The sequence below is a fragment of the Chiloscyllium plagiosum genome, unplaced genomic scaffold, assembly GCF_037043375.1.
Source record: "Chiloscyllium plagiosum isolate Xiang-an unplaced genomic scaffold, Cpla_swu_hap1 HiC_scaffold_3, whole genome shotgun sequence".
Classification (NCBI taxonomy): domain Eukaryota; kingdom Metazoa; phylum Chordata; class Chondrichthyes; order Orectolobiformes; family Hemiscylliidae; genus Chiloscyllium; species Chiloscyllium plagiosum.
This window is the reverse complement of record NW_028270141.1, coordinates 70,410,946-70,423,361: the sequence shown is the minus strand read 5'-3', so window position 1 is coordinate 70,423,361 and position 12,416 is coordinate 70,410,946. Positions and strand designations below refer to the sequence as shown.

The 12,416-nt window shown below is 41.9% G+C and overlaps 1 protein-coding gene across 5 annotated transcripts in view; it reads left to right on the top strand.

The window, feature by feature from the left end:
- akap7 (A-kinase anchoring protein 7) overlaps positions 1–12,416 on the top strand; it is a 218,456-nt gene that overhangs the window by 81,752 nt on the left and 124,288 nt on the right. Inside the window, exon 8 of one of the 5 annotated variants that reach the window (XM_043683372.2) lies at positions 8,095–10,088. The exons of the other annotated variants lie outside the window; for them this stretch is intronic. Within the exon in view, the coding sequence (XP_043539307.2) occupies positions 8,095–8,216 (122 nt within the window). The 3' untranslated portion in view covers positions 8,217–10,088. Of the gene's footprint in view, positions 1–8,094; positions 10,089–12,416 lie in introns of those variants that run through there. 5 annotated transcript variants of the gene reach the window in all.

Genomic DNA, 12,416 nt, shown 5'->3' with positions numbered 1-12,416 from the left:
TGCTCACGGTGGAGCCAAGAAAAAAAGGCAGTTTGAGGCGGTGGATAGGGATTCTGCTGAGGAAGAGGCGCAGAGATAGGGGACAGGCAAAGCTGTGAATAAATTTTTAAAAAGAGCATAAATTAATGTGAGGTGATGGAAGATGAGGTGTTCTTGGATGTTAACAAGTTGATTATTATGCCAGCTGGACAATAAGCCCAAATCTTATTGCCTGGTGGGTATATTTTCTTGGGAGCGTGCATAAATAGCTGGAATTTAGAACAAAATGTAAGTGTAAATTACTCATTTGAAATGGCGAAGGTCTTTGTATTAATACAACTTAGTAATACAGTAATTAGGAAGAAGAGGCATTAAAATTAAACATATGAAAGTAATAAATAAAATGCTCAAATAGAGTGAAGTCGCTTTTATCTGGATTTCTCATGCAACTAGCAGTCGAGAGGAGTAGGTTTCCTCATATGGGAAACTGACTGTTTGGATACCATCTCTGTCCTTTTCAACACATCTCACTGATGGTATTTATGAGTGGTCCGGGCCACAATCAACACATTCATCCAACATGAGCCGGATACGGGGCTGTTTATTGTAATTAAATAACGAAATGTAGGACAGATTCCTGTTGAAGAATGTGAGAGCTTCTAGATACCAGTGTCAACTTGGAAAAACACGTCTGCAGTAAGTGCCTGTGACATCAGCTCAGAATCATTGGCCTGGGGACTGAGTTACAGACACTGCACTACCTCAGCGAAAGGAAACTTACCTGGACATTTTGTTTGAAGAGATGATCGTACACCTTAGAATGTGAGAGTGATATCCCAACATCAAGGCGACAGTTGACCGAGCGTGGCATCAAGTAGCCCTAGAAAAGTTGTAATTAGTAGGTATCAGGGCAAACTGTCCTGGTTGGAGTCATACCTGACACTTTGGAAGATGCTTGTGGTTGTTAGAGTCAGTCATCTCAGTTCCAGGACATCTGCAGATGTTCCTCAGGATGGAGTCCTAGGTCTAACCACTTTCAGCTGCTTCATCAATGACCTTATCTCCATCATAAGTGGGGATTGCACAATGTTCAGCACCATTTGCGACTCCTCAGATACTGAAGCTGTCTGTGTTCAAATGCAACAAGATCTGGACAACATTCATGCCACACAAATGTCAGGCAATGGCTATTTCTAATAAGATACAATCTAACAATTGTCCCTTATTATTTAATAGTGTTACCATCACTGAATTCCTTCACTATCAACATCCTGGAGGTTATCATGACCAGAAACTCAACTGAGCTTGCCATATAGATACTGTGGCTACAAGAGCAGGTTAGAGGCTGGGAATGCCGCAGTGTGTAACTCACCTCCTGACTCGCCAGCATTTCAAGAAGGCAACTCACTACCACCTTCTCAAATGCAATTGGGACAGTTAATAAAATGCAGGCCAACCAGCAATGCTCACATCCAGCAATTGAATCAAAAAATGGTTTTCTGATTTGGAAAGTGGTCATTGACAGGAGGGTAGAAATGCATCTGAGGTGGGTAATGGAGCTGTAAGGTAACAAAAAGGGATGAATTGTTAAAGTGGATAGAGACTAATCTTTGTGACCTGGTTTGCATTACAAAGACATGGTTGAAAATTGACAAAGCTGGGCATGAATATTACAGGAAATTTGACAAGTTAGAATCACAAGAAGTTCAGATATGATGGGATAGCTCTGTTAGTAAAGGATGAAGTTAGTACAGTAGTGATAGATTAATTTAGCTCAAAAGGGCAAGCTGCAGAATCATTTTGATTGGAGCCAAAAAAATAGTAAAGATAAGAGGTCCCTGTGGGAGTAGGTTATGGTCCTATGGTACCGTAGTCCAGCATGCAGGAAGAAATAAATTAGGGCACATACAAGAATCATGGTTGACTTTAACTTACAACTAGGTTAGATGAATCACATTTTCAAAAGAAGCCTGAAAGGTTACTTTGTAGAGTCTTTCCAGGCAATTTCTTTGAGTACTACATTCTAGAACTAAAAAAGACGCAGCTGGCAAGAGGAAGTAGAGAGTCTGCAAAGGGATAGAGACAGGTTAAGTGGGCAAAAGTTTGACAGACTGAGTATAACGTGGATAAAGGTGATCTTGTCCATTTTGGCAAGAAGAAGAGAAAAGCAGTAGCAAGTGGAGAAAGATTGCAGAATTCAGTAGTGCTGAAATATTTGGGTGGCCTGATTAAAAAAGTGATTAGGAAGGCAAATGGAAAGTTGTTTATTGCAAAGGAAATGGCATATCGACATGGGGATCTTTTACTGGAGCTATACATGGTGTTGCTGAGGCCGTATATGGGGAAGTGTACAGTTCTAGTCTCCTAAAAAACAGTATGATTTTCAAATAAAGTCATTTAGAGAAGGTTCACTTGATTCACTCCTGGGATGATGATGGGCTTATCTTCCGATGTCAGTTTGAGAAGGTTAGACCTGGAGTCATTAGAGTTTAGAACAATGAGAGGTAGCCTTATTGAAACATAAGATTTTGAGGCAGTTTGAGAGGATGGATACTGGGAGGATATTTGCTGTTGTGGAGGAAGACTAAAACTAGGGGACATAGTTTAAGGATAAGAGATCTCCCTTTTAAGGCAGCATAGAAGAATTATTTTTCTTGGAAAGTCATTAGAATGTGGAATGTTTAAGGTAGCAAGGAAGAATTATTTTTCTTGGAGAATCATTAGAGTTTGGAATTTTCTTCCTTGGAAAGTTGTAGAAGCTGGGCCTTCAAATCTTTTTAAGGCAGAGTTCAATATGTTTCTGATCAACAAGCAAATCGAGGCTTGCACTGTTGGCAAGAAAGTAAAGGTGAGACCACAATCAGATCGGCCTGATCTTGGTTGCAGGTGGGGCAGGTTCAAAGGGCAGAATAGCCTACTCCTATTCTTAAGTTCTATTTTGCTAACTACTATTTTTAATCTAAAATGCTTCCCTTAAAGCTCTTTATTCACACTTTGGTAAATACACATGATCATATACACTCTGGCATGGTTTCTGCTTACTTCCAGATCATGCTAAGTAATCATATGACTCTAAGTTTAACATTACATCATTATACTTTTTGCTCATGCAACATTACTGCATCTGACCCAAAGTCTTTATCCCTTTAACCACCCCATCTCTACCAGTCGCAAACATTTTCCCCTCCAAAGTCTCATACCTCAATGAGTTGATCTTCTTGGAAACTTGGCCAGTCTCTCTGATGTTGTTTTATTTTAATTATGAGATCGTTAATGCTCTTCACTCTTCCTTTCTGATTTTTTTCCCTTTCCTGGATCGGTTGTTGAGGTCTCTTGTTTCTCTTGTCTTGAGGATAGTTCCATATTTTCTTGTTCAGTTATATTAGTGTGCTATAATTATCTCTTGATCTATTTCGATCTTAATATGATCTTGGTTACAGATTTTTTTCTGTGATCATTCCCCCTCTCCGTGGATCTCTTATCCATGCTCTCTCTGCAGGTGTAACTTTGGTAACAATTGTGTTCTGTACCTTGTATTAAAATTTCTAGCCTGTTTGTCGCTTTGATCTTAATGCCTTTCCCCTTTTATGGTCATTCTCAGTGCTGTTTGGCTGTAGCTCTATGACAGAGATGTAACTCATGCTCTCAATCTCCTACCCATCGTCAGTGTTGGTGATACTCTACGGTGATGTTGATTTGTATTTAACAATTCAAGATATAAATGTTTTGTTCTTTTTCAATAATATCTTGATTGTACAAACTACTTATTCAGCTTCTTCACTTGAATGAGGATGGCCGTGCTAACTTGCGAATTGAACAAAATTGTATTCACATACAAATTGCTTGAACTACTCATTTGTAAACTGTAGACCATTGTCTTGGAATAGAATGTTCGAAGTGTTGTCTTTCCAAGATTTTCTTGAGTGCTTCTGTCAAAATATTTGTGTCGATTATTTTCCTCAGTCCACCCTGTGTAGTAATCCATGACAATAACGAAGAACTTTTATCTTTGCCTCATCAGTCTACATTGACTCATTTGTAAAGTGGTTGAAAGACCACTTTAAACCACTAAAAAGCTATCAAACAGCAATTGCATTGCAATAACCTGCTCACATGCTCAGTTTGGATTCATTCAGAGCTATGCAGCTTCTAGCCTTATTGTAGCCTTAGTTCCAACATGAAAAAAAGAACTGAACTCCAGAGGAGAGGTGGGAGTTTCTCTCCTTGATATTCAAGGCCATATCAAGAATCCCTGTTACATCAGTGGGCAGCGCGGTGGCACAGTGGTTAGCACTGCTGCCTCACGGCGCCAGAGACCCGGGTTCAATTCCCGCCTCAGGCGACTGACTGTGTGGAGTTTGCACGTTCTCCCCGTGTCTGCGTGGGTTTCCTCTGGGTGCTCCGGTTTCCTCCCACAGTCCAAAGATGTGCAGGGCCAGGTAAATTGGCCATGCTAAATTGCCCGTAGTGTTAGGTAAGGGGTAAATGTAGGGGTATGGGTGGGTTTCGCTTCGGCGGGTCGGTGTGGACTTGTTGGGCCGAAGGGCCTGTTTCCACACTGTAATGTAATCTAATCTAATCAGAGTCAATAGAAATCAGGAATGGGGGTGAGAAACTCTCCACTGATGAGCATTCTACTTTGCACATAGGAAGATAGTTATGATTATTGGAGGTCACAGCTCCTTCACCGATGCACAATAGCAGCTATATGTGCTGTCAACAGGATGTGCTAGAGAAATATGTCAAGATTCCTTAGAATGGACTTTCCAGACCTATGACCACAATCATCTAAATGGACAAGGGCAGCAAACAAATGGTATCAACAGCACCTGCACATTCCCCTCCAAAACACTTGTGATCCTAACTTGGAAATAGATTTCTGCTCCTTCATGTTATTGTGTGAAAATCATGGAACTCCCTTCTTGACAGCCTTTGTGGGTGCACCTGTATGAAATGGACTGCAGCAGTTCAAGAAGGCAGGTCACCACCACCTTCTTAAGGGCTGCAAGGAATAGGCCATAAATGCTGGCCTGGCCAGCAATGCACACATCCAGTGAATGAATTAAAAAACAATTTTTATTCTTCCCTAATTACTTGAAATTTTCTTTCTGTAGCCAGTAAATGTTCTATGACTTCTGGTTTGCAAGCTTCAAGCTCTTCTGTGCTGTGAGTTTATTTTCTCAGCTGCATTTTTTTGGTATTCTTGAAAGTGTGTCTGCTGTTGTCTAGTAGTTCCCGTGTATGTATTCAGTTATTAAGTTATACCTCATTAGCCTCAAGCTGACACATTGAATCTTGGTGAAAATGAGTACTGCAGATGCAGGAGATCAGAGTCAAGATTAGTCTGGTGCTGGAAAAGCACAGCAGGTCAGGCAGCATCTGAGGAGCATGAAAATTGACGTTTTGGGCAAAAGCCCTTCATCATGAATGAGACTGGGAGCCTCGGGGGTGGAGAGATAAATGGGGGGGAGGGTGTGGAGCTGCAGGGGAAGGTAGCTGAGAGTGCAGTAGGTGGATGGAGGTGGGGCTGAAGGTGATAGGTTGGAGAGCAGGGTGGAGTGGATAGGTGGGAAGGAAGATTGACAGATGGGACAGGTCAGGAGGACGGTGCTGAGCTGGAAGGTTGGAAGTGGAGTAAGGTAGAGGGAGGGGAAATGAGGAAACTGGTGAAGTGCCAACCTTCCAGCTGAGCACCATTCTCATGACCTGTCCCATCTGTCAATCTTCCTTCCCACCTATCCGCTCCATCCCGCTTTTCGACCTAAACCTTCACCCACCCCCACTTCCATCCACCTATTGCACTCTCAGCCACCTTCCCCCGTCCCCCCAGCCCCATCCCCTTCCCATTTATCTCTCCACACTCAAGGCTCCCAGCCTCATTCCTGATGAAGGGCTTTTGCCCAAAACATCGATTTTCCTGCTTTTCAGCTGCTGCCTGACTTGCTATGCTTTTCCAGCAACACTCTAATCTTGACATTGAATCTTGGTGGCATCTTAGTTTTGTTTTGTATTCAGATGAGTGACCAATGGTTTATGATCTATTTTCAAATTCAAATGTAGGCCCAATACAAAATCCATAATTTGTTCACATGTTCATGTTGCCAAAGATCTAGAAGTACAATAAACTAGTCTGTCTTTCTATCCTTCTGCATCTGAAAGATTCCCTGATCCTAATGAAGATGCATTAGCTGCTGTTGGGTTTAGATTAGATTAGATTACATTAGAATGTGGAAACAGGCCCTTCGGCCTAACAAGTCCACACCGACCCGCCGAAGCGCAACCCACCCATACCCCTACATTTACCCCTTAGCTAACACTACGGGGAATTTTAGCATGGCCAATTCACCTGACCTGCACATCTTTGGACTGTGGGAGGAAACCGGAGCACCCGGAGGAAACCCACGCAGGCACAGGGAGAACGTGCAAACTCCACACAATCGCCTGAGGCGGGAATTGAACCCGGGTCTCTGGTGCTGTGAGGCAGCAGTGCTAGCCACCGTGCCGCCCATAGACGTCAGTCATAATGTGCTAGGATTTCTTTGATTTTGTTTATCATTATTGTTGACCCTTTCATCTTTTTTAGAGATTAATTTATCTCTGCTAACTTTAGAAAAAACCTTCTCGCCTGTGATCTTGGCCACTTCAATTACGTGCCAAAGAAATTTTATTCATAGTTGTGCAGACCCTTAATTTTTATTCATGTTAGATTTTTGTTTCTGAAATACTTTCATAGCTGTTCTAATTCTTTGTTTCTGCTCTGTTTTTGTGGCTCCAAACATTGGTATATTGTCCAAAGTTTGTGTTAACCCAAAAATGCTTTCTAATGTCTTTGGCTTTGTGGTGTGGATACTATTCCAAGGGTAATTTATTGAAGTTATAATATCCAAAAATATGTTTATAGGTCATCATTGTATGCTTGATCCTGAGATAATTGCCAGAATCTGCTGTTCAACCCCAGTTTGGTTAAAAAGGATAGTCTTAGCTAGTTTTCTTAAACCAACATCCACTTGAAGCTATTCAGTGAATCTCATTTCATTGCTTTGTTTAGTTAAGTTAGATCCACACAGGTTCTTATTGAATTATTACCATAACCATTCTGAAACATTGTCTTGTTGGTACTGTTACTCGTGAAATTATTTTTTGCCTGACCATAGAATCAATTTCATCTTCAGTTTTATCCAAGAGTGGATATGGCACTTGATCATTACAGACATAATTGCATTTCAGCCTTATCGTTGAAGCTAATGTAGTAGTCTCTCTTAAAATATTACAGATGTTAACAATCTTGAGAACACGCCTTTCAAAATTCACTTCTCGGTCTGCATCTGCAATCTCATTGACCTTGTGAATTAATTTCCTGTTGAAGTACACATTGCTGTATAATAGAGAACATCTGGATTAAAAAAAATAAAGTTACTTGAATTTCTCCTCCCTTACATATGAGCTTTGCTATGATTTAGTCTTTTGGTCTCCATAATACTCCCCCAGGTCCCTATGCTCTCATTGAGGATGATTGCAATTTAATCTTTCTCTAAACTGTTTAAACTAGTTTGATAACACTGAGACACTGACGAATATAGAGCTTAAACTCTTTGGTCTGCTCATTTACTTCCAATTTAACATTCCAGTACTCATTCCCAGAATGTTTGATTTCTCCGAGGATTGTTTTTCCCTGGTTTTGTGGTGTACAATTTCTTGACCTTGCTTTGGTGTCTGTAACTCTGTTCACTACATCCATGTGAAACTGACATTCTCATTACACACTCTGCTAATGTCTCATGACTCAGATGTGTCTTTGTAGTTATTTATAATATAAATTGTGATTTTATAATATGCATTGTAATAATACTATTTCCCACCAAGCCATGAAGCATCCTGACTTGGACCTATATTGCCATTTGTTCACTAACACTAGCCCAAAATCTCTGAACTTCCTCCCTCCCTAATATCAATGTGCATATGCCAATTGATATGGACTGTACCAATTCAAGAGAGCACCTTACTACCATGTTCTCAATGACAATTAGGGATGTGTAATAAGTACTGGCTTACAATGCATGATCAAAGACAAATATTAATAATTCTCTCATTATAATTGTCACAATTTCTACATAGTTGCAGAGACGTCAAAAAAGAAGAGTGAAAGAAATAAAAGAAGTGTTGGGATAGAAGTTCAGCACGTTTGCATTTTTCAGTACTTTATGATCTCCATTGAGACCAATCGTTGGAGTTTTTGAAAAAAATTGAATTTTCAGCAATTTGCTTGAAGAAAACTCACCACAAGATTGTAATTTTCAAGACTTACTTTATCGCTCATTATAGTAACTATTGACAAGATATTACTTGGTAAACATTAGACTGTGGCATCAAGGAACCCTACTAAAACTAGAGTCGTTCGAAATTGGATGGGGTGTCTCTGCCCTTATTGAAGTCATACCTAGAACAAGGAAAGATAACATAGAGAATGTCAAGGCTTGTTCTGACATGTAGCACATAATATTTGTGCCACACAAATGCCAAGTAATGATCATCTTCAACAAGAGAGAAATCAGTGGCAGAATTGGTCAGCAGGTTTGACTGTCAGCTGAAAGGTTGGTAGTTCAAGATCACGACCTTGGGGGTTGATTGAGCTCAGTTAGTTGGTTTGTGATGCACAGTGATGCCAACAGTATACATTCAATCCCTGCAATGGCTGAGTTTACCACAAAGGATTCTCCTTCTCAACCTCTTCTCTTGCTTGAAGCAGGGTGATCCTCAAGTTAAACCACGACCAATTGTCTCTTTCTTGCTGCAGGATTCCTAGAGTAGCATACCGCCTAACTCCCCACAGCATCTACAAGGCACAAGCCATCTGTGAAGGAATACTCCTACTTGCCGTTCCAAAAACACTCAAGGAGCTTGACACCATCAAGCACAAAGCAGTCTTATTGATTGATTGGTACCACATCGACAAACATGCTTCCACTACCAACATTAAGTAGCAGCAGTGTGTACCATCTACAAGAAGCACTGCAGAAATTCACCAAGACTCCTTAGACGATATCTACTGAACCATAACTACTGAAGGTCAAGGGCAACAGATACATGGGAACGCCATCTGCAAGTTTCTGTCCAAACCACACACTATCATGACTTGGAAATCACAGTTCAAGATGGTAGTTCACCACCACCTTCTTAAGGGCAATTAGAGATGGACAGTAAATTCTGGCCCAGCAAGCGACACTCACGTCCCATGAATGAATAAAAATAAGATAACTTGGGAGAATGCAATTAATACTGTTTAGAGTAAAGTTTTCATACTTGTTTTGCAACACAATCCCTACACCACAGTTATATGTAACACCATGCTGTCAATGCATAGTTTTAAAGGAACTACTCAAGTTACTCTCATATCCATCGAGTTTGCTACTTTCCCTTCTCTGAGTCGTAATGTCAGATATTGGTTGCTTCCTGTAGTTGTCTGGAAATCCCTGAACTGCAAAGGTTCCTCTCCTGGCCACATAAATACCCATTTTTCACGAAGAGAATCAGTCCCAACTAACATTCTGCCCCAGCAGAAATAGTCTGTGCCTTTACTGTGCAATTCATTTTTTCCTCCCTTCCCTCTCCCTCCACCGTTTACACTCTCCTTTCCCCTTCCTCTATCTCTCTAATCCCTTGCTTTCCCCCACCCCTTTGGTCCCTCCACCTCTCACTGTAACGCTCTCTATACTCTCTTGCTTAACTCTTTACCTTTGTTAATCTCTCTCCCCCCTCTCTTGCATGTTACTCTCTCTCCACCCCACCCCATTTTCATTCTCTCCATCTCACTGTTTCTGATGTTTCGTTCAGTTTCAAAACGTAGATTCAGTAGATTTTGATGGCTTAATCTTGCTTTTAACCAGGTCACGTTGGCTTATCGCCAAGCAGAACTAGTAAGAGATCACAAATTTCTTTTTATTTTAAATTTATAAGAGACTGTCTAAAACATGCACATAGGAGACAGTGAGGTCTGCAGTTGCTGGAGATCAGAGTTGAGAGTGTGGTGCTGGAAAAGCATAGCAGGTCAGACAGCATCCAGGGAGCAGGAGAATCGACGCTTCGGGCAGGAGCCCTTCATCAGGAATGAGGATGGGAGCCTCAGGGCTGGAGACATAAATGGGGGGGGGGGGGGGGGGGAGGGAGTTGGGGGCTGGGGGGAAGGTAGCTGAGAGTGCATTAGGTGGATGGAGGTGATAGATCGGAGAGAAGGGTGGAGCGGGTAGGTGGGAAAGAAGATTGACAGGTGGGACAGGTCAGGAGGGCGGTGTGAACTCGAAGGTTGGAAATGGGGTAATGTGAGGGGGGAGAAATGATGAAACTGGTGAAGTCCACATTGATGCCCTCGGGTTGAAGGGTTCCAAGGCAGAAGATAAGCCGTTCTTCCTCCAGGCATCTGGTAGTGAGGGAGTGGCGATGGAAGAGGCCCAGGACCTACATGTCCTCAGCAGAGTGGGAGGAGGAGTTGAAATGTTCAGCCATGGGGTGGTGGAGATGTTCTCTAAAGCGATCTGCGAGAAGGCATCCAGTCTCCCCAATGTAGAGGAGACCGCATCAGGACCAACAGATACAATAAATGACATTGATGGAAGTGCAGGTGAAACTTTGATGGCTCCTTTGCAGCCTTGGTTGGAGGTAAGGGGAAGGTGTGGGCGCATGTTTTACAATTCCAGAGGTGGCAGGGGAAGGTGCCAGGAGGGGAGGGTGGCTTGTTGGGAGTTGTGGAATCCTGAGGTTTTCTGCCTCTGCCTTCACTGTGGTGCTGGAAAAGCACAGCAGGTCAGGCAGCATCCGAGGAGCAGGAAATTCGGCGTTTTGGGCCAGAGCCCTTCATCAGGAGTGAGGCTGGGAGCCCCGGGGGTGGAGAGATAAATGGGAGGCGGGGTGGGGTGGTGACCTGCTACCACCAACCTGCTGAAACATCTGTTGCTCTTTGGTCAGCCAGAGCTGTTGCAGCACGGGAAAAGGTCTTCAATCCATCATACTTATGTTGATTATCGATCACCTATCTATTCTAATCCCATTTTCCAGCACTTGGCTGGTATCCTTGTCTGCTATGGCATTTCAAATTCTTATTGAAGTACTTAAATATCTTGAGCGTTCCCACCCCTATCAACTTGTCGGGCAGTAAACTCCAGGGACCCAGCATCCTGTGGGTGAAAAGAAATTTCCTCAAATCCTTCTCCTTACCTTAAAACTGTGCCCCTTGGTTTTTGAGCCCTTTCCTAAAAAGAAATGTTTCTCCATGTCTGCCGACCCTATGCTGCTCAGGGTTTTGTATACCTCAATCAGATTGCCCCCTCAGCATTCTTAGCTCGAATATAAAATCCTGAGGTTGTCTTGTCTCTCTTCATAGCTGAATCAATTTATTAATTGAACCAAAGCTAAGATTTTCTTCAGAGTAATTGTTGAAAACCTGAGTGTGAAGTTTGAGCAATTAAAAACCGAAAAGTCAGAAAATTAGGCTGCAGTTGCTAACTTATTCTTTCTGTTATTTTTGATCGTCTTTACAAAAGTACATCTTTTAGGATATCTGTGCTGTGTTTTAATGGTAATGTGCTTCAAACCATTATTTTGACAGTCATAGGATTGCTGAAAGTCTGAGCCACTTGAACTGGTGATAATATATAATAAGTACATTTTGCGCTGATAATGAACTAGCCTTTGGACTATTCATATTTCAATTTATTTTTTGAAGTAATTATCACCAGTTGATCTGTAAATTAGAGGAATTAAAATGTAAATTACAATTTATTTTGGGATACTAGTGATGTCTGATTGATGCGTCACACAAAGGATTGCATCCTGTAAACTTGGTTTAAATTTATTTCACTGAAGGGGTGAATGGCTTCCCCCTCACTCTTCATTATAAAGCAGAACATGTCACAATGTTCCTAAACCAGGAAAACCCACATTGCATTTCTGTTCTAAGCAAAGTCTGTTGGTGTCAGCACACATTACAATTGTGGTGCTTCTGAGGTAGGAAGAGGAAACCTCCGGTTCTCTACTCCTTCTCGTTATTTTTGACTGCTATTGGGATGTATGGGTGTGAGTGTCAGATTATGCAAAGTTGAACTTGGCTGGGCTTCCCTATGTGGTCCAGTTCTCTGCTAACACTCACTATCTAGGCTCATCAGTAAACAAATAATGGAGCAATCCTTGTAGATGTGTAGCAAGACCTGGATAGCATCCAAATTAGGACTATCAAAAGTGCCAGACAGTAATTGTGGCAAATGAAGAATCTGGTCACCTCAGCATTTCATTCAACGGGATCACCTTTGCCAAGTCCCCCCAGTATCCTGGGATTTGCCATTGACCATATTCTGAACTGGACTAGCTACATTAATACTGTGGCTACAAGAGCAAATGAGAGGCTAAGAACCCTGCAGTAAATAGTTTACCCACTGAGTCCCCAAACC